The sequence below is a fragment of the Dendrobates tinctorius genome, unplaced genomic scaffold (genome assembly GCF_039654945.1).
Source record: "Dendrobates tinctorius isolate UK_male_01 unplaced genomic scaffold, ASM3965494v1 ptg000098l, whole genome shotgun sequence".
Taxonomy (NCBI): domain Eukaryota; kingdom Metazoa; phylum Chordata; class Amphibia; order Anura; family Dendrobatidae; genus Dendrobates; species Dendrobates tinctorius.
Window position 1 is genome coordinate 22,612,505 of NW_027361766.1, and position 26,144 is coordinate 22,638,648.

The 26,144-nt window shown below is 42.0% G+C and overlaps 1 protein-coding gene across 1 annotated transcript in view; it reads left to right on the forward strand.

Moving 5' to 3' along the window:
* Nucleotides 1-16,272, forward strand: part of CDK18 (cyclin dependent kinase 18) — a 260,183-nt gene extending 243,911 nt beyond the window's left edge. The window contains exons 11-16 of the mRNA XM_073587216.1: nucleotides 7,444-7,541; nucleotides 8,062-8,167; nucleotides 8,369-8,411; nucleotides 10,297-10,387; nucleotides 11,008-11,085; nucleotides 13,547-16,272. Of these exons, the coding sequence (XP_073443317.1) occupies nucleotides 7,444-7,541; nucleotides 8,062-8,167; nucleotides 8,369-8,411; nucleotides 10,297-10,387; nucleotides 11,008-11,085; nucleotides 13,547-13,581 (451 nt within the window). The 3' untranslated portion in view covers nucleotides 13,582-16,272. The remainder of the gene's footprint in view (nucleotides 1-7,443; nucleotides 7,542-8,061; nucleotides 8,168-8,368; nucleotides 8,412-10,296; nucleotides 10,388-11,007; nucleotides 11,086-13,546) is intronic.
* Nucleotides 16,273-26,144: the final 9,872 nt, after the last annotated feature.

The window sequence follows — 26,144 nt, forward strand, 5'->3', positions numbered from 1 at the left end:
GACAGATTAAAGTCCTTTAATTGTAATAAGCACACAAAGTCCTTTCTTTGAAATAAAAACTCCCTTACCCTCTTTTACCCATTTATTTAACAAAAATAAAAAAGCAAAGTTAGGCTCACCTTTCTGACGATAATCCATTAAGCCTTTGTCCCACGATGATTCGGATGGTTTATTGAGTGGTGACATCAGTGATGCGACTGCTCGCTCTGATCCTAAATACACATCTCAGGCCACTATTTCATTTCCGATGAACAGGGCGAAAGTGATTCAGTGGCTAAGTGTATCTCCTGAGCTGAACCCAATTGAACACCTATAGGGAATTCTGGAGAGACAAGTTGAGTATCACTCTCCATACAACATCCACACTCTAAAAGGGATCATTCTTGAAAAATGGAAAGGATAGATTATGCAATATGTCGCCAACTTGTTCATTCCATGCCTAGAAGACTAGGTGCTGTTCTTAAAGGGGTTGACCAATCCAAAATGATAAGTTTGCAGTCACTCTGTGTGACTGCAAACTTATGAATCTCCCCAGTGCACACACTGTGTGCTGTGGAGATTCGACGGTTTCTGAGCCGGGACTGGTGGATACGTATGCATTAAACATATTCCCAGCCAGCGCTCGACTAGTGGGCCGGGCATCGCTCCATACCCTTGTATTAGGCAAGGCTGCACCCTGTCTAGTGGCGAGGCCATCCACTGAGCGTGGCCAATTGGTTGTGGCCTCGCTCAATACAAGTGTATGCAGCAAGGCCGCGCCCCCTGATCATAACGCATACATTATCGCCGATACTGGCTCTGAAACCAGGGAATCACCGCACCACACAGTGCGTGCTGTTGTGAGTTCATTTTCCCCTTCACCACTGAGGCCCGATGAACTCCCTCTTCTGGTAAAGAAAGGTAGTGAGCCTGATTATCAAGCACCTGAGCCTAATGATGATGACTGGCTGAGTGGAGTTACTGACTGGATATAAGGCCGCCGACGCCCTTCTGCCCTGCGGGTGATTTCTCTGTGGGATCCTTGGAGACCAGTCTGAATTCCTGCTCTTCTAAAGCTAGGTTTTCTGCTCTGCTTTTTGCATTTGTGCTTTGACTTTGTTTTGCTTTGTTTTTCTGGATTTCTGCCATTCCCTGCTGGGGTGAGCTGAATTCCTTTAGCTGTCTTCAGAAAATACCTGAGTGCTGATTTAGTTTTTGAAGCCTAGCTGCTTCAGGGCCTTTTTCCATATCAGCCTGCTGGCTTATGTCTTTGATAGGGTTTTGGCAGATTGCAGACAGCAACCTTCCTTTCCTGTCCTGTTTAGTTAGCTTGGGCCCCATCGTTTGCTCAGCCTATCTTTCTATCTGTGTGAGTGTTTTTTCATCTTGCTTCACCGTCATTATATGTTGGGGGCTGCCTTTTACTTTGGGGTCTGCTCTGGGGCAGTTTAGATTTCCTTTTCTGTCTTTAGGCTATTTAGCTCTCCGGCTGTGATCGAGGGGTCTAGGGCACCGTAGGAACCCCCCACGGCTACTGCTAGTTGTGTTGATAGGTTCAGGGGTCTGCAATCTGATAGTTGCCAACTTCTCCAGTTTTCTGGACGTAGCTTCTATTTTTGTGTCTGCCTCCTACGGTGACTCGTTCATAACAGAATCACCCGCCATACCGCAGATCCTAGGGTACTCAATAGCAGGAAAGAATTGTAAAAAAAAAAAAAAGTGTGTATATTTTTTCCTCTATATCTCTGAGGCCATAGGGGGAATTTTTTTTCTCTCAATGGAGATAAAGCAATTTTCTGATCGCGTGGAGCAGCTCGCTGCGGAAGTGCGGGGAATTTCCGCCTACCTTGCTCATTCATATGCTGCTGAACCAAAGATTCCTACACCTGATGTATTTTTTGGGGATCGGTCTAAATTTTTGAATTTCAAAAGTAATTGTAAATTATTTTTTGCCTTGAAGCCTAACTCGTCAGGGAGCTCCGCGCAGCAGGTTAAAATTGTCATCTCTTTGCTGCGTGGCGATCCCCAGGATTGGGCGTTTTCTTTGAAACCTGATTATCCTATTCTGACTAATGTGAACGCATTTTTTCAAGCCTTGGGGTTGTTGTATGATGAACCTAATGCCATTGATCAGGCTGAAAAGACCCTGCTGGCATTGAACCAGGGTCAAGATTCTGCAGAATTGTACTGTCAAAAATTCCGAAAGTGGGCGGTACTTACTACCTTGAATGATAATGCCCTGGCTGCTCTCTTTCGGAAGGGTTTGTCAGAAGCCGTAAAAGATACTATGGTGGGATTTCCTGTTCCCTCCGGTCTTGACGATTCTATGTCATTAGCCATTCAGATTGATCGGCGTTTGCGCGAACGCAAAACTGCAAAGAGAAGTGTTGCCACTTGTTGAACAAATGTCTGAACCTATGCAATGTGATAGAGTTTTGTCCAGAGAGCAGCGTCAGGAGTTCAGAAGGCGTAATAAGTTGTGTTTTTTCTGTGGAGATGCCTCGCATATTATTTCTGTCTGTCCTAAACGAGAGAAACGCTTTGCACACATGTTTTCTGTTGGTGGTGTTCAACCTAAGTTTCTTCTGGCTATTATTCTGAACTGCTCCCTGTCCACATTTTCCGCCAAGGCTTTTGTGGATTCGGGAGCAGCTCTAAACATAATGGACTTGGATTTTGCTAAACGTTGTGGATTTCCGATGACACCTCTGCAGACGCCTATCCTTTTGAGGGGGATTGATGCTACTCCTTTGGCAAAAAATAAACCTCAGTTTTGGACCCAGGTGGTAATGCGGGTCGCCCCAGACCATCAAGAAAATTGCAGATTTTTGGTGTTGCATAATCTGCATGATACCATTGTTCTGGGGTTTCCCTGGTTGCAAATTCATAATCCAGTTTTGGATTGGAAATCTGTGTCTGTGGTGAGTTGGGGTTGTCGGTGTGCCTTTAGTGAGGCTCTGGTGTTTTCCACCTCTCCTCAGTCGCATGATGTTCCTGATTATTTGGCTGACTTTTATGATGTATTTAGTGAGAATGAGTCTGTGTCTCTGCCTCCTCATAGGAGTTATGACTGTGCAATTGAACTGAGCCCGGGGTGTAAATTCCCCAAGGGTCGACTCTTCAATTTATATGTACCCGAGCACGAGGCTATGCGATCCTATATTAAGGAGGCGTTGGAGAAGGGTCATATTAGACCATCCTCGTCACCCTTAAGTGCCGGTTTTTTTTTTGTAGCCAAAAAGGATGGGTCATTAAGACCTTGTATTGATTATCGTGCCCTCAACAAAATTACTGTTAAATATCAGTATCCGTTACCCCTGATTTTGGATCTGTTCTCTAGAGTTAAAGGTGCTTGCTGGTTTACCAAGCTTGACCTCAGGGGGGCGTATAATCTTATTCGCATTAAGCATGGGGATGAATGGAAGACGGCGTTTAATACTCCGGAGGGACATTTTGAGTACCTGGTGATGCCTTTTGGGCTCACTAATGCCCCTTCTGTCTTCCAGTGCTTCATGAACGATATTTTCCGAGATTTTGTCGATAAATTTTTGATTATCTATCTGGATGATATTTTGATCTTCTCCAAGGATTGGGCTTCTCATGTGGAACATATTCGGACTGTGTTCCGGATCTTGAGGGAGAATTCCCTGTATGTCAAAGGATCTAAATGCCTTTTTGGAGTACAGAGGATTTCTCTTTTGGGATTTATTTTGTCTCCGTCAACTATTGAAATGGACCCGGCCAAGGTACAGGCCATTTACGATTGGGTTCAGCCCACTTCTTTGAAGGCCCTTCAGAAGTTTTTGGGTTTTGCTAATTTTTATCGGAAATTTATAGCAACATTTTCTAGTATTGCCAAGCCATTGACTGATTTGACTAAGAAGGGTGCTGATGTGTTAAATTGGTCTCCAGAGGCTGTTTCTTCCTTTCAGGAGCTGAAGCGAAGATTCACCTCCGCCCCGGTTTTGCGGCAACCTGATGTCTCACTTCCGTTCTAGGTAGAGGTGGATGCTTCTTAGATTGGTGCAGGAGCTGTTTTGTCCCAAAAGGATCCTGTAACATCTAAAATGAATCCCTGTGCTTTCTTTTCCCGAAAGTTCTCTCCATCTGAACGTAACTATGATGTGGGGAATCGGGAACTGTTGGCCATGAAATGGGCATTTGAGGAGTGGAGACATTGGTTGGAGGGAGCTAAGCATCAAGTCGTGGTCCTCACTGACCACAAGAATTTGATTTACCTAGAGTCGGCTAAGCGCTTGAACCCTAGACAGGCTAGGTGGGCCTTGTTTTTTACACGTTTTGATTTTGTGGTTTCTTTTCTTCCTGGAACTAAGAATGTCAAGGCAGACGCCCTCTCTAGGAGCTTCTTTGCTGATTCTCCTGTGGTGACCAAACCTGCTACCATCTTAGGCGAAGGGGTAGTTCTTTCTGCCATCTCGCCCGATTTGAGACGTGCTCTGGAAGAGTTCCAGGAGGACAAACCTGAGCGTTGTCCCAGTGGAAAGTTGTATGTTCCTGACCAGTGGAAGAAGAGAGTGATGTCTGAAGTTCATTGCTCTGCTTTGGCTGGTCATCCAGGTATTTTTGGTACTAGAGATCTGGTGAGTCGGTCTTTTTGGTGGCCCTCCTTGTCTCGTGATGTCAGGAATTTTGTGCAGTCCTGTGGGACTTGCTCCCGGTCTAAATCGTGTTCTCGCTCTAGTGGGTTGTTGATGCCTTTGCCTGTCCCCAAGAGGCCATGGACCCATATTTCAATGGATTTCATCTCTGATATGTCTGTCTCTCAAAGGATGACTGTTATTTGGGTGATTTGTGATAGGTTCTCTAAGATGCTTCATCTTGTACCACTCCCTAAGTTGCCGTCTTCCTCTGAGTTGGTACCCCTGTTTTTGCAACAGGTGGTTCGCTTGCACGGGATTCCTGAGAACATTGTATCTGACAGAGGAGATCAGTTTGTGTCTAGATTTTGGAGAACTTTCTGTTCCAAGCTGGGAATTCAGTTGTCCTTCTCCTCTGCTTTTCACCCTCAGACCAATGGGCAGACAGAGAGAACAAACCAGACCTTGGAGTCATATTTGAGATGTTTTATTTCCGCTTATCAGGATGATTGGGTTTCATTTTTGCCCTTGGCCGAATTTGCTTTAAATAATAGAGCTAGTTCTGCCACTTTGATGTCACCTTTTTTTTGTAACTTTGGGTTTCATCCTCAATTTTCTTCAGGGCAGGTGGAGCCCTCTGCCTGCCCAGGTGTTGACACTGTGGTGGAGAGAATGCACCAGATCTGGGACCAAGTGGTGGATAAGTTATCTCTCTCCCAGGAAAAGGCCCAGCGGTTTTCCAACCGACATAGGACCATTGGTTCCCAGTTTAAGGTTGGTGATATGGTGTGGTTATCATCAAAAAATATTGCTATGAAGGTGGCTTCTCCTAAGTTTAAGCCTAGATTTATTGGACCTTACAAGATTTTGGAGATTATTAATCCGGTCTCTTTTCGTTTGGCTCTTCCTGTCACATTTAAAATCCATAATGTGTTCCATAAGTCTTTGTTGAAGAGATTTGTTGAACCTGTTGTTCCGGGGGTGGCACCTCCAGACCCTGTATTGGTTGAAGGTAACATGGAATATGAGGTAGAGAAAGTACTGGATTCCCGTCTGGCTAGACGGAGACTCCAGTATTTGGTTAAGTGGGAGGGTTATGGTCAGGAGGATAATTCCTGGGTCTCTGCCTCTGATATTCATGCCAAAAGATTGGTGCGTGCCTTTCATCGGGCTCACCCTGATCGCCCTGGTGGCGTGGTTGAGGGTTCGGTGACCCCTCCTCAAGGGGGAGGTACTGTTGTGAGTTCATTTTCCCCTTCACCACTGAGGCCCGATGAACTCCCTCTTCTGGTAAAGAAAGGTAGTGAGCCTGATTATCAAGCACCTGAGCCTAATGATGATGACTGGCTGAGTGGAGTTACTGACTGGATATAAGGCCGCCGACGCCCTTCTGCCCTGCGGGTGATTTCTCTGTGGGATCCTTGGAGACCAGTCTGAATTCCTGCTCTTCTAAAGCTAGGTTTTCTGCTCTGCTTTTTGCATTTGTGCTTTGACTTTGTTTTGCTTTGTTTTTCTGGATTTCTGCCATTCCCTGCTGGGGTGAGCTGAATTCCTTTAGCTCTGTCTTCAGAAAATACCTGAGTGCTGATTTAGTTTTTGAAGCCTAGCTGCTTCAGGGCCTTTTTCCATATCAGCCTGTTGGCTTATGTCTTTGATAGGGTTTTGGCAGATTGCAGACAGCAACCTTGCTTTCCTGTCCTGTTTAGTTAGCTTGGGCCCCATCGTTTGCTCAGCCTATCTTTCTATCTGTTTTTTCATCTTGCTTCACCGTCATTATATGTTGGGGGCTGCCTTTTACTTTGGTGTCTGCTCTGGGGCAGTCTAGATTTCCTTTTCTGTCTTTAGGCTATTTAGCTCTCTGGCTGTGATCGAGGGGTCTAGGGCACCGTAGGAACCCCCCACGGCTACTGCTAGTTGTGTTGATAGGTTCAGGGGTCTGCAATCTGATAGTTGCCAACTTCTCCGGTTTTCTGGACATAGCTTCTATTTTTGTGTCTGCCTCCTACGGTGACTCGTTCATAACAGCGTGCGCTGCAAGGATTCATAGGTCTCCAGTCACACAGAGTGACTGCAGACTTATCCATTTGGCCTGGACAAAAATCATGGAGGTAGTTCAAAATACTATATGTGGTAGTTTTTGATGTGGGGTTTATTTATTTTTGCATCAACTAATTTGAGTAAAACTGAAGCTTTTGTAATGAAGCTTATATTAACCTTACTTTCTTGTTATGGGTTAAAAAAAATGTTGAAACTATGAAACTCAATCTCGTCAAAGCCGATGGAATTGTGCATTTTGATGCGTTATTAGTCAGTAAAGGGCCCGTTCTGTCCTCACTAACCCTGAGGTGTGTGCGGAGACTGAGAGGCAGCTAAACCGATCTACCATAACACTTGTTAAACCAGTCTGCTATCCAGCCATGTAAATGTGACTAATACAGTGATGGGAATCTTAGGTATCTGGTAGCTACAAACAAGGACCACGAGCAATGCTAACACTAAGGGGAATAAAATGGTGGGTGTCCTGTGAACACCAGTCTGTGAGGTAATGAGCTTCTTCTTCCCACAATGCACCACTACAGAGCAAGGAGATAGGAAGAGCAGAGGAATAAAAAGCTAGTGTCAATAAGCAAATTCAACCACTAGAGGGAGCCTGTGTACTGCAAAGAAACTCTGTAATAAAACATGAAATTTAATGCTGAAGCATGACAGGGCCGATATATTACTGCGCCCGCCACCGGTATCGGTTTATGCATTTTACTGTCAAATCAAGTTCAGGTAATAAAAATATTGGAAATGTTGTATACACAAGTGCATGGAGAATATTTAATTGCAAGGGTTTCTAAAAAATATTATATATTTTGTATAGGGGAGTTGGCTGTATTTTATATGAAATGTCCACAGGACGACCCATGTTTCCTGGTTCCACAGTTAAGGAAGAATTGCATTTAATCTTTAGGTTTCTTGGTGAGTATACAGCCTTTTCATCCACAGGATGAAGACTGGGGGAATTTTCTTATGCTAAAACTTGTGTAGGAGGGAAAAAGACTAGACTTATACCTGGGTATTTTCTGTGCCAGCCTCACTCTCCATTGACATGAATGGGAGTTAACAGATTACCAGCACAACTTTTACTGCTACACTGTTGGCCAAGACTGAAACCATCCTGATTCATATGGATCCAGTAGCTGAACCCAAAATTTTTTCCTATGGTGAATTTTATGAAGTCCCAAGCTTTAGTTAGAGGGTTTTCCGGTGAAAACAAGTCATCTGGATGATAAGTTACTGCTGGGAATTTTTATCGCTGATAGGATACTATTCGCCCTATACTAAATGGAGCGCCAGGATGGCCAACTGCTGGTCCATTAATTCTCTATTGGACAGCTGGAAAAAAACAAGTGCAGTGCTTGGCACCTCCATGCCCTAAAAGTCTAAAATAACTAAAATCTAAAATATCATCTATATATCTACCTGCTATCTTCTTCAGGAACACCCACCGAGGAGACGTGGCCAGGCATATCTTCCAATAAAGAATTTAAGGCTTATGGTTTTCCTCAATATCGCGCACAACCGCTGAAAAGTCACACGCCTAGGTAATGTGTTATCGCTGGTCCTTTGGGTCTAACCACCAGAGGACACTCAGACTGCAGCGTTCCAGAGATTTTACTTAATATCATGAGTTTAGGATCTTCTTGAAGAGAATCCAAGTACATTTTGTCTTAGATAAATCAAAAGTTGTGTTTAGATTTGTATTTATCTACTGATTAGTGCTAATAGTGGAGCTTCTTTTTCAGGTTGGATTCTGACGGGATTGAATTACTGTACAGCCTCCTGTTGGTGAGTAGACCATTGAAATGTTAGAATAGCGTACATCTGCTGAAGACTGGCATTTTTCATTTACAAGAGAGATATGTATATATGAAAATAGACAGGAAGATTTTATGTTGTGAAAATAATGTACAACTGTCAGTTGTTTTCTTATAAAGGGAATGATTCATATAAAGGGAATACGCAGCTGGTCCCTTTCACTTAAATGGTGTAGCTGCATGGCGAGTGACTCTACTACCATTGTGCAGAGGTAAAACCACCAAGATAGTGCAGTACTAGACCAGATGTTAGCCGGAGCCACGATATTGACGTGCTCAGCCAACAGACTAATGTGTATGGGGGCCTCCCAAATCTACCCTGACAGATGATTTTGGGCAAGAGAAGGATACAGCATGCCTGATTTTGGACTGCAGATCCTTTTGTTCTCAGTGAAATAAGCCACCAGTATAGTCTGACAGTGTTTCTCTCACAAACACAGAAGCACTTGGCAGAGTCAGTATCCCCTGTCTATAGAGGAATTGTCAGTCGCCTATTTATTGTGTATGGGGGGCTTTAGTATCAGTGAAAGTCTCAGAGGCGGGAACCTGACGATCATAAAGTCATGCTTTAACCTATCTGTATGCTGTCAAGTTATAAGTTGGGAAAACCCCTTTAAGGGATCTTTCACACGTCAGTGTCTCTGGTACGTGTGGTGACAGTTTTCACACGTTCCCGAGACACTTACACACATAGACACATTCAAGTTAATGGTTCAGCACGGACCTCAAAACGTCCCGCACAAGTGCACACGGATGAAACACTGGGATGTAATCCGTATGACACGTCCCGCAGCGGTACAGTAAGCGCTGTTCCCCGGCGCCGGGTGCTGATTCGGCTCTCATCCTTCTCCCTTGCTCTGCCGGCGATCAGCTCGCATGGGAGAATGATGAGAGTTGTATTCAGGTGAGAACAATGACAGCAGGCGGCGGCTGGTGGGACTATTACTGCCATCAGCCTACACCTACTTCCACTAATAACAGTGACAGCAGGAGCGGCTGTTGGGAGTACTCATCAGCCGGCTACTGCGCTGTAAATAAATAATTAAAAACAATCCAATGTAGGTTTCCCCCCATTTTTGACAACCAGCCTTGCTAAAGCTGACAGCTGGTATTTTCAGGCATCTATTAGATGCGCCTTTTCTGGGCAGCTGCAAGCTGCTATTTTTAGGCTGGGAGGGTCTATATCAATGGCACCTTACCAGCCTGAGAATACCAGCCCCCAGCTGTCAGCTTTAACAAGGCTGGCAGTCAAAAATGGGGGGGACCCCTGTGCTGGATTTTTTTTAAATTAGTTATTTTCAGCGCAGGAGTTGGCTGATGAATACTCCTATCATTCGCTCCTGCTGTCGCTGTTATTAGCGGCAGCAGGTGTAGGTTGATTGGAGTAATAGTCCAATCAGCTGCCGACTACTGTCATTGTTCTCACTTGAATACAACTCTCACTATTCTCCCCTGTGCCCGCTTATCGCTGGCAGAGCAAGGGAGAATGATGAGAGCTGTCTTCAGTACCCGGCGCCAGGGAACACCACTTACTGTATCGCTGCTTCCCTGGCACCCGTCCGTGTGGTACTGATGTGGCACATGGTTGCCACACGTGTGCCATAAGTATTACACACGCGGACACTGACATCTCCGGTACAATTTTTTCCGGTACCGGAAATATCAGAACGTGTGAAACCGGCCTAAGAAAGACTGTTTGTCATGGCGGAAGGTCATTTTTATTATTCTTATAACTGCCGCATTTTTTAAAAAAGGAGCTTTATGAAAAATAAATGAATTGGTCACCTTGTTGTGATCCTAACTATTTCCTAGTTTAATTCTGACTTCTTATGAAACATCTGCTTCACATCTTTCAGTATGAGGACAAGAAGAGGATATCAGCAGATGCCGGGCTACAACATCCTTATTTTAAGACGCTTGGAGAGAGAGTGCTCTCACTATCAGACAGTAAGTGACTGCATGCTACATGTACAGTGGGGGAAATAAGTATTTGATCCCTTGCTGGTTTTTTAAGTTTGCCCACGGACAAAGACATGAACAGTTTATAATTTTAAGCCTAGGTTAATTTTAACATTGAGAGATAAAATATCAAAAATTGCCAAGCGACAGCCTCAAAATCTTAATGATTCAGAGATGATCTGCAAAGAGGAGTGGGCCAAAATTCCTCCTGACATGCACAAACCTCATCATCAACTACAAAAAAAGTCTGACTGCTGTGCTTGCCAACAAGGGTTTTGCCACCAAGTATTAAATCTTATTTGCCAGAGGGATCAAATACTTATTTCTCACTGCAAAATACAAATAAATTTATACAATGTGATTTTCTGGATTTTAGTTTTGATATTCTATCTCTCAATGTTAAAATTAACCTACCCTTAAAATTATAGACTGTTCATGTTTTTGTCAGTGGGCAAACTTACAAAATCAGCAAGGGATCAAATAATTTTTTCCTTCACTGTAGTTTTTCAGTGATATAGGCGGCCTTGGTTTAATGCTTTGTAAAGTAAAGTCTGTAAAAAGATGTCATCTTGTGTCAAATTGTATAACATTCATTCACCTCTTTATAGATACCTCAATCTTTACTCTGAAGGAAATCCAGCTCCAGAAAGATCCTGGTCACCGCGGCTCCATCTTCCATCAGACAGGTATAGATAAAGAACAATTAGGCTGCGTTCACACGTCGCGTTTTTTTCGCGGCGGTTTTTACCGCGCGACTTTGCTGCGAAAACGCAAAAAAACAGCATCCCATGCATTCCTATGGGATTCCGCAATGCTATGCTAATGCTGCGGATTTTACCGCGGCGGTACGCATCATGGAAAAATACGCAGCATGCTCATTAATTTTGCAGAATCGCGGCGATTCCGCCCACATAGGAATGCATTGTTTTGCCTACTTTCTGCATGTGGCTGTGCCCACCATGCGAAAAGTAAGCAGAACATTTGCAGATGGTACCCACGGTCCGGAGGAGAGGAGACATCGCGAGACCGCAACGTCATCAAAGGTCTCGCAAGGCATTACTGCGAACGGGAGCATCGCTGAGGCCCGGGAAGGCTGCGTGGGACGCCGGAAGGTGACTATAAACCGATTTTTTATTTTTTTTATTATTTTTAACATTAGATCTTTTTACTACTGATGCTGCATAGGCAGCCTCAATAGTAAAAAGTTGGTTACACTCGTCAAACCCTATGTTTGATGAGTGTTACCAACCTGTCAATCAGTTCTCCAAGCAATGCTACAGATCGCTTTGAAAACACTTACATTCTGCAAGCTAATTACGCTTGCAAAACGCTAGTATTTCCACGGGAAAATCGCGGGAATTTAAAATGCGATTTTCCCGCGGAATGGCATTCCGGAATTCTCGCGGTGACTTCCGCGGGAGTTCCGCAACGTGTGCACATAGCCTTAGAGTACAGGGCAAGAAAACCCAACAAGAGTATATTGAGCCCAATAAAATAATTTTATTATTTACAATATAATTAAAATATGCATATAACAATATAAAGCACAGATGCTGCTGTGTGTAAGCAGGGACCTACAATTGTAATGTACCATATCAAATCACTCACATACTACTTAGTATTATGGGTCACAATTTTCCTCTAGTATTGTAATGGGTAAAACAAATACATCTAATATATACTTACCTTGTAATGTCTTCACATCCTGTTCCGTCAAGATGTCTCCGGATCCCAGAATTCCAAGCGGCGGAAGTTCACCGACCGCCATATTGGGACAACCAAGTGATGAGTGTTTCAATATGGAAACTGCTGGTGGTACCAGCCTCTTGCGCGTTACCACCAGCGGAACACTGTCGCACCACACACACACACACATACACACTGTATACGCCATACACACCACACAAACACACACTGTATATGCCGTACGCAGCCTCTTGTACAGTACCACCAGCGGAACACCGGCGCAAACACGCCGCTGCTGGGATCAGCCAAATGATTCACTGACCGCCACCATCTTTGTACAGGATGAGCGCATGCGCAGTTTTATTGTGACCGCCGCTATCTGTCTGCACAAAGATGGCGGCGGTCTAATTTACTGCGCCTGCGCAAATTCCGTGCAGGCTCAGTGAATCATTCGGCTGATCCCGGCGGCAGATGCGCGACGTGTCTACAGGCAGAGGAAGCCGGTCACATTAAAGGGGTTTTCCCACGAATGAAAGTTCATTTTAAAAATTGTCTGTGTCTGACCATGTACGGAGCATATCACATCTCCTGGGCAGGGAAGGAAGCAAAAGACAATACTGACATTACAGCAGGGAATCACAGAGGATTCATTTTGTGAGGTCAAATATTTCAATGACTGTTTTAAACAATATTTTACCTCACAAAATGTATCCTCTGCGATCTCCTGCTGTAATGTCAGTATTGTCTTTTGCTTCCTCCCCTGCCCAGGAGCTGTGGTATGTTCTGTACATGGTCGGACACAGGGGTGAGAGAGACAGACCACAGGGGGGGAGACAGCTCAAACAGGACTGCGCATAAGGGGAGAACGCAGCACAGGAAGGAGAAAGACAGCAGACAAGGGGGATCGCACATGGGGTAGACAGGTCAAAGAAGAGAGCACAGACGGGAGAAGTCGGCACATGGGGAAAGAGAGAGTGAATAGGTGGGTGAGCGCATGGGGGGGGAGAGATTCTCAACGCTGCAAAGCCTGCCCCTTATCATGACATTACCGCCCTCCCAATGCGATAGCATCGGGCCTCCATCTAGTGTTAAATATCTATGCACTGACATGATCTGCACTGATGACTGAACCAGCGCCGGCGCCTCCTGAAACTGGAGGCCGAACACTGACTGGGGGAATAAAGTTAATTTCCTCCCGGCAGTGGGCTCTAAGTGCAGTCATTGGGCAGGTTCAGAACGCTATTAACCTGTAGATTAACCATATATCTTCAGGTTAATAGCACTCTTTTCCTCAATAGTATAGGGGATGGTAACTGGATGAAGCATTTTAACATGAATATCGCCATCCTCTCACCTCTGTGCCACGTTTCATATATTCAGTAATGGCATAGAAAACACATGTTTACATACTCTTAACTACTTTCTACCTGATACCTATTAAATGGGATTTTTATTTTGCAGGTCGTGGAAAGACCAGACGACAGAGTATATTTTAAAGCAGCACTTGCACACAGGATAACCTCCATTCTCCACTGCCTGAGGCTCCTGCAGTAATTGAAAGCTATAAGTATTAACATTGACTTACAGTGCTAGTCTGCAGTGAGTCTTGTGCTAAATGTACTATCATGTGGGTATCAGTGCTGAGTGCAAGGACATATATATGAGTGAATACTCTTAGGGATCCCACTAGCGCCTTATTTGCCCCCATTCATAAGGAAACAGCTGAAATGTTTCCCACAATATGTATGTGGATTTTCTTCTTTTATTCTTACCACAGACACTATTTTCCATGTCTAGATTGGCATATACTGGTAGGAAGCAGATAAATTACATGAGCAAGAATACATATGTACGTTCCCACCATAGGGTTAATGTAGTACATTCCAAAATCGTCACTGCGCATCAGTGGTTTATAAACAGATCATTCTCTAAAACTCTGCCTCTGAAAACTACAATGGCCTGCTTTGTCTCAGGAAACCTTAGTGACCAATGGAAAGGGTTACCTGTGTCTGTCATCCAGGTGTGGCATCCAGGTGTGGCATCCTGCCGGCTGTAGTAATAAAGTATAAATCTTAACCATGCAGCATATATCAAAACCATGACCTACTGTTGAGGTCTTCAGCCTCTTCTTTACATTAACTTTACTTTGAGAACAAGTGTCATACACTCAGATGTGCTCATGAGCACCATTCATTATTACTCATTGCTTATATAGCTACAACATATTCTGTAGATACATATGTATGTACATAGATTGTCATCATTTAAACGGATTGTCCACTACTCGGACAACCCCTTTTCAATCCCTATGTTTCCTCCTTGTAAAATAATAACACTTATACTCACCTCCAGTGCTGGCAGCGTTGCAGCGTTGACGGCACTGGCTCTCCCGGGGATCTGTGATATTGTTGTTACGCGATCCCTGCGGCCAAGCTGCGCTGCTTGTCTCTTCCTGCCTTCAGACAAATCACATACATCCCAAGGAAGTGAGAGCTGCTGGAATGGCACCGGAGGTGAGTATAAGTGTCCTGATTTTACAAGGGGGAAACATAGGGTTTGAGAAAGGGATGTCTGAGTAGTAAACAACCCCTTTAAAATTTTGTCCGTGCCTTGGGATTTCATGACCTATCTATACGATAGCTCAAGAATAGGAGATCGGTGTGGTGTCCGACACCCATCGCCCCACCAATAGGTTGTTTTTTTGTTACAACAGCCGTTGCCGACTGCTGCAGCACAGCTTCCATTCAAACGCACTGGAGCTGTGTTGCAGCAGTTGTCAATGACTGGCAGCGGCCGCTACACTTTGAATGGACTGCTGCAGTTTTCGACTTTAGGTCATGCTCTTGAGGCTTCAATCATTGCTCAGTACATAGTGAGCAGCGGCTGTAACCACGCCGGCTCAGCACTGAGGCACTGCAGAGCCAGCTGTCAGTCAATGTGCCGGGGCGCACTTGTAGCTCACTGTACACTGAGCAGTGACTGAAGCGCATTGGTTGTTCCTCAATGACTGAAAGCATTGGAGCCGAAAGCATTGGATAAAGTTAATTTCCTCCCAACAGCCAGGCTTTCAGTGCAGCAGCCAGGCAGTTTTAGATTATAACCTGAAGATTAACCCCATGTCTTCAGGTTAATAGTGTTTGGGGACATGACAGGTTCTCTTTAAACTTCAGCGCAGTATAGCTGACTGCAAACATATAATGTATATGCAACTTGAAAGAAGCACATTGAAAGAAGCGCAGTAGTTCAGCAATGTCCATTTATCCCGTGTTATAGGCCTTCTTTACTATTTATACCCATGGAATTACCTCTGTGAGTACTAAACTAAGCTGCTTGCCGTTCATTATCGGTTACGAATGTACACATACTTGTAGGCATTCCTACCACACAAGTATCTATCCTCTTACATTCCTGTCCACTCCAGTTTGATTGTATGTCTGCAATATACAAAGCTCCTCAAGCACACCGATGACGTAACCTGTAGCAAGGAGTGTTCTAAAATAAGATGCAGTCCAAAAAATATGGATCCAACATGTAGTAGTAATCTTTTCCATTCCATTTTGTGCAAATTTTGTCCAAAAGAACCGCAAGTCCCTGGTGAAGCGCTACTAGTTGACGCTTTTCAGATCAGTTTTTTTGGCTACACCAAAAAAAAAGTGACACTTTGCTAAAAGCCCTTCTCTTGGTATGGGTTATGTTAGATCATCTACCAATGAACTTAACTTTCATGTAGAATCATATAATAAAAATATTGAATTTTTTTCAATATTGTAAAGCCATATCAGTACGATGGTGGATAAGAGGAATTTAATATTAGAATCCAATAAGATAATCTACTTAGAAGAGTCTGTCTCTCTCCAATCCCCACCTCTCGGCAACGTATTTGTTCCTTCTAGCCCAAAATATTCAAAACAAGTGAGATCACCTTGATGTTTATTCACAGAAAATATTTATTTTTAGTAGACGGGTTATCTTATTCCCAGATTTGTTCATTAATGCTTTGCTGCAATTTCCAGGTGGTGCACCCAATCTAATTAATATAGCATAGAGTGCATTATAATAATTGGGTGCCACTGTGTTTTAAAAATTGGGTTATGCGGTGTTGTCTACCTTCATTTGCAATTTGGCCATTTTTGACCTAGTTTACATGATGCAAACCACATATATTGTACAAGAGTCATAGGCATACAGGGTTTAAGTACACATCCGCATTTGAAAACGACGCTCAATGGATCAGATGACACCCAGTGTCAAAGTTCAGGCTCATCAGAAAGTTCACATGACAAGATTAAAAGTCATCAGAGAAATTAATATCTTACACATTTAGGCTGAGTGCAGACGGAGTTTTGAGCCCTGCGGATTTTTCCGTGCAGAATGGAAGAAAACCGCAGGTCAAATGACCTGCATTTTTCCTGCGGATTTCTTCCATTTTTCACGCGGTTTTCATGCGGTTTTTGTGCGGTTTTCCATTGCGGTCTTCCCCCTGCGGATTTGGTAACAGGGGAGATAGAAAACCGCACAAAAGAAGTAACATGCTGCGGATTTTGTACCGCAGGAAAACCGCGCGGAAAAATCCGCAGCGTCTGCACAGCGTTTTTTTTTTTCATTCATTTTAAAGGTACTGTACATCACAATGCGGATATGCAACGTTTCTGCGCGGTAAAATCCGCTGCGGAAACGCTGCAAATCTGCATCGTGTGCACATGGCCTTAACCTTATTTTTGTTTGTAGGATACCAAGATTGAAAAAGAGAGATATCAAGGAAAGAGAAAAAAAGAAACACAGTCTCACTGAGAAAAAAGGTGGAATCAAATTCACATAGGAGTAATGGAATAAATTCAGAGGTGAAGGCATTTACTTTGAGCTACTGAGCTGGAAGGATGGACTCTTGAAGAACACAGATTGCCAACGTTGAATCATAGTTAAAATACTTTTTTATTAATAAATATTAAAATAGTTTTTTTATATATTAAAAGTGGAATTGTGTTTGTCAAGTTATTTGGGAGTATGTTATACCACAAAAAGAAATTTTCTTAAATGAAAAGGGTAGAGAATATAATTGAAACATACTAATAATTAAGAAACGGGGAGTTAAAACGCTGAAGCATACACCAAATGAGTATCTGGTCCAGAATATAAAAAACAATTATAAAAATGAGTTTATAGGATCCTGTATTAAACTGACAAGAGAGATGATAAAAAAAAAGACCTTTTAAAATGTGAAAGTGCAAACAGCTTCTCTGTGCTGCCGAGAAGCAACTTCAAAGCCAGAGGACATCCTGAGCTGAGGAAACTTCTATACGAAGATCTCTAGAACTTCATTTCATTTTGCCACTAATAAGGAACAGACATAAAGGAGCCAGTTAATGCGGAAATGTTATATATATCACATGGAGATATCGAAAAGGTTAATGTGTATGCATCAATATTTAGTAAGACCGATCATTTCCATTTAGAAGCATTCGAGTAAACACTCGGAGAGGTGTAAATTTAAAGACAAGCAGGAAAGGATTGGGATCCAAGGAGAGGATCACTTCACTAGGAGTGAGAGGAAATGGGCACATCTGATCAATTCATGGCGAGTCCAGAGGACAAATGCTCCTCCAATCATATGGAATAGAGCCGACAGTTTCAAGCATCAGCATTTGTCCTCGCTGAGTGTTTACTCGAATGCTTCTAAATGGACATGATCGTTTTTTTTTCATCATCTCTCTCGTCAGTTTAATTCAGGATCCTGTAAACTCATTTTTATAATTGTTTTTTATATTCTGGACCAGATACTCATTTGGTGTATGCTTCAGCGTTTTAACTCCCCGTTTCTTAATTATTAGTTTGTTTCAATTATATTCTCTACCCTTTTCATTTAAGAAAATTTCTTTTTGTGGTATAACATACTCCCAAATAACTTGACAAACACAATTCCACTTTTAATATATAAAAAAATTGGTTTAATATTTATTAATAAAGTATTTTAACTACGGTTCAACGTTGGCAATCTGTGTTCTTCAAGGGTCCATCCCTCCAACTCAGTAGCTCAAAATAAATTCCTTCACCTCTGAATTTATTCCATTACTCCTGTGTGAGTTCGATTCCACCTTTTTTCTCAGTGAGACTGTGTTTCTCGACATTTTTTTTTCTCTTTCCTTGATATCTCTCTCTTTCAGTCTCGTTATCCTACAAACAAAAATAAGGTTAAATGTGTAAGATATTAATTTCTCTGATGACTTTTAATCTTGTCGTGTGAACTTTTTGATGAGCCTGAACTTTGACACTGCGTGTCATCTGATCCATTGAGTGTCGTTTTCAAATGCTGATGTGTACTTAAACTCTGTATGCCTATGACTCTTGTACAATATTTGTGGTATGTCCTGATGAAGGGGTCACCTGAACTCTGAAACGCGTAGAATAAACCTCGTTGAAACCTCTACAATTTTTGGAATTCTTCTTGCGGCAGCGCGGGAATGATTCTTCCTTCCTTCCTAAGTGTATGCTTCAACCAGGTCCTGCACTGACCTGTGGATCTGCAGCAGCCGCCATTTAATATGTTTTTCCTTCACTCTCACCAGGTGAGTAGTTCTCTTGGTGGGCAACTCTGTGTAACGTTTGATAAGACCCTATATGCGCTTTTTTGTCTCCCTCTTTTCTCTGACATCATCCCATCAGCCAGGGCCACCGGGCAACTACCACTAATATCCCACATCATCCCGTCACAGCTGCCAGGCTACTACCCCTAATATCCCACATCATCCCGTCAGCCAGAGCCACTGGACTACTACCCCTAATATCCCACATCATCCCGTCAGCCAGAGCCACCGGACTACTACCCCTAATATCCCACATCACCCCGTCAGCCAGAGCCACCGGACTACTCCCCCTAATATCCCACATCATCCCGTCAGCCAGAGCCACCGGACTACTACCCCTAATATCCCATATCATCCCATCAGCCTGGGGTCAGAACCAGAGCGCTGAGTGGAACGGTCCTAACTTCCATACCGGGGATCCCTTTAAGAGAGGCCTGGCATCAGAACCAAAGTGCTGAGTGGATTTGCCCTGATTTCCATACCAATGATCCCTTTAATGGAAGCCTGGGGTGAGAATCAGAGCGCTGAGGGATTTACCATAACTTCCTTACCGGAAATCCCTTTAAGATTGGCCTGGGGTCAGTACCAAAGCGCAGAGTGGATTTGTCCTAACTTGCATACCAATGATCCCTTTAATACAGGGATGGGGAACCTCAGGCCCCAGGGCCATTTACGGCCCTCGATGTCCTTTTATCAGGCCCCCGGGACGATTCTCAGGGACTGCATTCTTGGGCAGGGAGCTGTATTTTGGTTGCCACAAACTAATTTCACACACTAATTTCTTCTTGCTCTGTTAGCACACACACACAGCGTTCACTAGTGAACACTGAAGGGCATGCAATGAAAGATTACGTCCTGACACCAGTGCCACAGTCAGGATTTAATTTGTGGGCAGAGTTTATACGGCCCCCGAAGGATGGTCTAAATATCCAAATGGCCCTTGGCAGAAAAAAGATTCCCCAACCCCGCTTTAATAGAACCCTGGGGTCAAAATCAAAACGCTGAGGGATTTGCCCTAACTTACATGCAAGAGATCCCTTTAAGAGAGCCTGCGGACAGTACCAAAGCACAGAGTGGATTTGCCCTAACTTCCATACCAGTGATCCCTTTAAGAGACCCTGGGGTCAGACCCACAGAGCTGAGTGGAACGGTCCTAACTTCCATACCGAGGATCCCTTTAAGAGCGTCCTGGGTTCAAAACCAAAGCGCTGGATGGTTTTGCTCTGACTTTCATACCAATGATCCCTTTAAGAGGGAAGATGTGCCTATAGGATGGAGGATGTGTGATGTAATTATGGGCGCAGGAGGGGGGATTTATTTCTGTCATGTGCTCGCTGCTCCTTTTTGGGGGGCAGGGCAGACAATGGCTGGGAGCTTATGTTCCCAGGGATGCTAGATTTCTCCCACCATGTCAGTGTCTGCTGAGGTGTTGTCAAGTGGGAAAACTTGCTCATAGAAACCAATCACAGCTCAGCTACTTTTAACCAGCTCTGCTGAAATGAGAGATGCTTAGTGATTGGTGGCAAGGAAAACTGTTGCTCATTGCAACCAATCACAGCTCAGCTTCTTTTGAACAGCTCTGGTGAAATGAAAGATGCTTCGTGATTGGTTGGTGATACACACATACAAACATTCAGTTTTATATATATAGATAAGGATTTGAAGTCTTCTTGAAACATGTTTTTGGGATCACTTTTAAATTTTTCATATGTAGTTGAATCTCTCAATGTCTTTTTATTCAATTTCAGATATAAATTTTTAATAAACCCGCTGACCCTCCTCTGTCTGCCATTCTCTCTGGCAATGCTATATTATTTTTATGGCCTCATTTTCTAATTCCTCGATCTTGTTAAGGTTCTTACCTCTAGATCTATTTGTCTGTACATGTAATTATTGGATTCTGACATTAGATTCCTCTTATCCATGAGGTCTAAATCATTGGCACTCATTTGATTTTACATTATTGAGAAACAATGTAATATTTTCTGCCATTATTCTATTTGGAAGTTATGTTAATTGGTCAATGACTTAACAGGTCACGTGACATGGCGTGGTTTAACCAAAGGGGGGCTTAAAATGTCACTTTAGTTCGGTGCAGCCCTTGGTTATGAGGAAAAACCTTTAATGGACAAAATGGAATGTTTCGTTGTAATTTGAATTGATATTTAATAAAAAGCAAGATTTCTGCTAAATACTACATCCGGCTTTTTGGGGATGCATCTTACGTTGTAGATTTGGGATCTCGTGCATGACCAGAACAGGTGAGCGGGTTATATGCACTTACTATTATAAAATTCTTGCACATCTCATATTACACCAATCCTAAAGGTTGGATAACCACAAGGTCCCTGTTTATCTGGATATCACTCCTTTAACCCTTATATCTAAATTATAGTGTGTTTTCTATTTCCCACAATACACATTTACTGATATTTGTAAATGAGACTCTACCTCATGGACCCCAATATATCAGGTGATCTGTAAGATGGGTAGACTGGTAAGTGTAATTGTACCCACTAAATGCGATCACTACCACCACTATGGACTGGTTGGTGCCTATCCGCACATGTGTTTTATAACATTTCTGATAATATTCTGTAATATGTGATATCAGTTTGTAAATGGTACAGATAGTTTTTAATATGTATGACATTTAAGGGGTCTTTAAGATAATAGAAACATCCTTACAATTCCCCTGAAGTTATACAACATCGATCCTTTTTTTTTAAAAGAGGCACATTTCATTTTGCATCGATGTTCAGGGAGTCACCTCTTCATGTAGCACTTTTCATTATGCTTCCCTCCTGAGCTTTGCACTTTCTAGAAGCACTTGTACGGTGTAAAAACTCCTTACTCTTCTGGACTCCATACCAAGCAAACGCAAAACGGGCGTCTGAAATGCTGATTTGTATTATCCTTTTTAATCAATATTAGCAAAAGTCTCATAAACCAGTGAGACCATAAACTAACAATCCAATTGTCCACCTAGTTTTAATGGACAAGGGTAAAGTGGGATTCCAGAATTGTAAATTGAATCAGTAGAATTCATATTTCTGGAACCACCATTCCTATATTTAACATAGTTCCATATCACTCTCCGCTGAAATGAATATCCATGGCATAAACCTACGATTGAGAGCACTTACGAGTATCGGTAATTCATTACAATGAAGAGTGACCACACATTCACAGACAACTCCTCTTCGAAAGAAATGTCCTTCTCTGGATTTTGGATTATGAGGAATTTCTGGTCATTTCAGATGTCAAGAATTAAGAATGATACGTTTACTAAGCAGTGGCCTCATTTTGGACACCACTGGTCTCAAATGTACAGTTCTTCAGTAATTGACTAGAAAATACAGGGAGTCCACCGGTATGTCTATAATACATCCCCAGATTTGTGCCTGAGAGATAGAAATGCTGCCTAATGTGATGGAAAAAAAAATCTATTTATCCGAGCTGAGGTCTAATGTGTGTGTGTTTGTCTGAATGTGTGTATCTGAATTGTATATACGAATACACCCCAGAACTCCGTGCTGCAAGTGATTAAATCCATTTTATTGTCTAGTTGTATAAATAAAGTTTATCTAAAGATGTAAAACATATATATTTAATGTTTTATTATTAATGTTGAATACTTTACGATTACAAAGTCGGAGCACTGGTCTAGATTTTTGGGTAAAAGAAAAAAATTCCAGTGGGAAAATCGGTCATTAATATATGAGGCTAATTTATCAGTGTCTGTAATAATTCTATCATACATGAAAGATGACGTAAGCTGATCAACAGTCATAAATATAGGACTATGCTGAATATTAAGTGGAGTAGTCTTTCTTTATAAAGAAATATGCCAATAAATCTTCAGAGAATGAGAACAAGTGGGATATAATGTCTCCCAGCAGTAAAGAACTAAAAAGTAAAAATAAATATAGCTATAAGGCAATGATTTCAAGGGTTGCAAGACAACCAACCAATGGTCAACCTCATATAAGACGATGGCTGAGCAGATTTCTCACACTATGGTTAACTCGCATTAAGCGCACAATTATAACTTCAAAGTGTGTTTTCCATGCTGCACCAATCAGAGCTCCGCTTTCATTATTGCGTGGTAGTATAAAAAACGCATGCTGTCCTGTGATTGGTTGCCTTCGGCAACAAAGACAATTCTACTATTAGACGGTTTTGATCATTGAGGGCCACTGTTTTATGTCTAGAGTATTTTCTGAGAATTTGGAGGGGTAAATCTCAAGGATTCCCTTATTGATGTTCTTTGAATCCATATACACACCTCAACATTGAGAATACCAGCACCAAGAAAGAAAAGTCGTGGAATTTTTAAAATCACAGGATCGATAGACATGTTAATAATATGTAAGTGATAAGCAGAAATACCCGCACTTACATGCATTTGCACACTATCAATGAGGTTATGAATGGTTGGTATGAGTAATGTTTTGCCATGCTGAGTTTACATTGACACGCAAATCATTAAGATCCACCACTGGCATCTCCCTATGCAATTGCGGACTAATAATGTCACAGATGTGCTCAATGTTAGACAAGTCTGGAGACGCTCTAGGCCATGATAGCATATTTAGGCCACGCAGGCTGATCACAATAGTGTTGAAAAAAGGCTCTTGAGACACTTCCATATTCCCTCGTGAAGGCCTCTTCATGGCGTTGCCTACATGGTCTCCAGACCAATCTTCACAATACAATATAAAAATGGAGTTTATTTTTGAAGAGGATAGACCTCCATTGCAACCTCCAGTACCATCTTGTTGTGCATAGTGAGCGTGATGGTGTGAGGTCAATGGTACACCTGTCACTGAACATCTGGTTCGTAGCCTAATGTTGTGCAAATGCATTCTGATGGTTTCGTAAACATGGGTTGATCCCTTAGGCTTGGTATGAGAGTTCTAATTTCACTTGCAGGACAGAATGAATCACTCTGCATCGTTCTTCGACACTGAGGAGTCCATGTGGGAAACTCCATGTAGAGGCATTCATAAAGGAATGTCGCACTGATCCATTGAGATGTTTAAAAGTAGTTGTTTCCATTTTTCCGCCATTATTTTCATATCATTAACATGTCTATCAATCCTCTGTTTTCAAAAACTTCACAAGTTTTCCTTCTTGGCATTGCAAATTAAATTTTGAGATGTGTATATGGACTCAAAGATCACCAAAAAGGGAACTTTTGAGACACACCCCTTCCAATCCTCAGAGCATGCTCCAGACATAACACAGTTGCCCTTATTTTCTCAAAACTGTCTAATAGTAGAATTGCCTTTGTCACACATAGCAACTAATAACTGCACAGCTTGCATTTTTTCAAACTACTATGGAATATTGAAAGATGAGCTCTGATTGGTTGCTATGAGCCGCAATATTTTTTTAGCATAAGACAGTTTTTATAAATAAGGCTCAGTGTATTCCCTTACGTTTATTGATGCTCACTTGCGAATTTGGGAAATGCATTATCAGCAGTTTGAAAACTTATATTGTCATAGTAGTTACCTTCATGGGCAGTAAGGAGTGCTCTTCTCACTTAACTCAGAAAATACAGCATATGCTAATGGTACCTGTATATGGCAGGAGAGCAGGTCGTTTAAATTCCTAGTGGCTTCCCTACACCATAACCTGAGCTGCCCTCAGCCGTAACGGGAGTGCTTCTGATGATAGTTATATATTAGCCAATTGTCCATAACGACATTTCATGACAATTCTAGGTTCTTCAGCTTAAAACAGTCATGGCCACAGATTGCCACTAGATTCCGGAGTCTAAACGCAAATATCAAATTATCCTACAGAATAAAGTCTTTAATTAGCACAAATATTAATGGAAAAAAATGGAACGAGGGGAAAGACTATTACTAATAATGATGATTTTATTGATGAAATTAAAAGGACATAATATTACAAAATTAAAAACTTATATATAAAGATCAGAAACACAATAGGTGATAGTACAAGAGAAGCCAGATGAGCGAAATAAAAAATGGAATATAGGCTACGTAGCCAGACGGGATGAGGTATACGTGCATAATATTTAAAAAATGTTATTAATTTCTTCTTTGTGATTTATATTGTCAACATATACAGGGTGATTCACTCACTACTTTACCTGGAAAAATTGCTGTAACTTCTAAAAGAAGTACTGAAATTTGGAATGTAAATATCTTGGTTCATGAGAAACTGATGTTTTAACGCAGGTGTTGAAAATGTCCACCATTCCCTTCCAAGCATACCTGCACACTCTGGTCCATATTGTTGGATGTGTTCCGCAGAACTTCTGTGGTCATAGCCTGAATTTTTCACTGTATGTTCTCTTGGAGTTGCTGTAATGTTCATGGCTTGTTACTGTACACCTGACCCTTCAAATGACCCCAAAGGAAAAAAATCCTGCAATAATAAATTCTTTTGTCTAGATCAATTGATGAATGACAGTGACTGTACGGTCAAACACATCCATTTTAGGCCGTTCATAGACATATGGAATATGACATGCCCGTCTCCTGTGAAAACCTGTGCAACGATTTATGTGAATATGCCGGAATTTGCTGTTTCACATCTTGAATTTCTTCAGACATTTTCAGACATCTTCCTTCATGCCTATCCAGTAATGTTCCTGTATGTTCCAGCTTATTCACCAGTGACAAAACACAAGGTTTGGATGGGGGATTTCGACTTCTAAACGCCTTTAGAAACACACTTTAGCACCTTCTTAAGAACTGAGTTTTCAAATAAGTTTTCACAATGAAAACACACTCTTCCAAATTGTGTCTGCACATTGTTAGCATATGGAGAAGGAATTCAGCAGGAGTGTAATGCAAAGACAACACGTAAACTACCGACACGCAGAAGGGTGTGCTGCAAGTCTATCTCAAGGCGACAAGTCGGCGAAACTACTTGGCGCAAGGATGTTTCTTGTCACTGAGGCTAATTGCACTCTCACTTCTCATAAACCAGTATATACAGTCTAAATTTCAGTACAGTCCATTGTCCCTTTTAGAAGTTACAGCAATTTTTCCAGGTAAAGTAGCAAGTTAATCTCCCTGTGTATTACCCACATATACCTCATTCTCACTATTCAGGTAGGATATATTCCCTTTTATTGTATCTTTTTGTTGTTGTTATATCACGTATTGTGTTTCAGACCTTTTTATATATTTTTTCTAATTTTATAACATTTAAATACTTATGCTCTTTTAAATTGATTGATAAAATCATGCCTTTATTATTATATTCCTTTTTTTCTTTTTAGATTCTGCAGTCTACTCTTCTAGAGAATAGAAATATTAAATGAATAAAAATTATGATGCAAAGCATTGGTTTTGGGATTATGGAGCAATAATGGTACAAGTGACTTTACATGTTGTGATTCTGTAAAGTCCAGTTTGCATTTTGTGTCTGGGACACATGGCTGTAAATTAACTACTGTGTCATTACTAATAATCTCATTCTGGCTTCTGTTA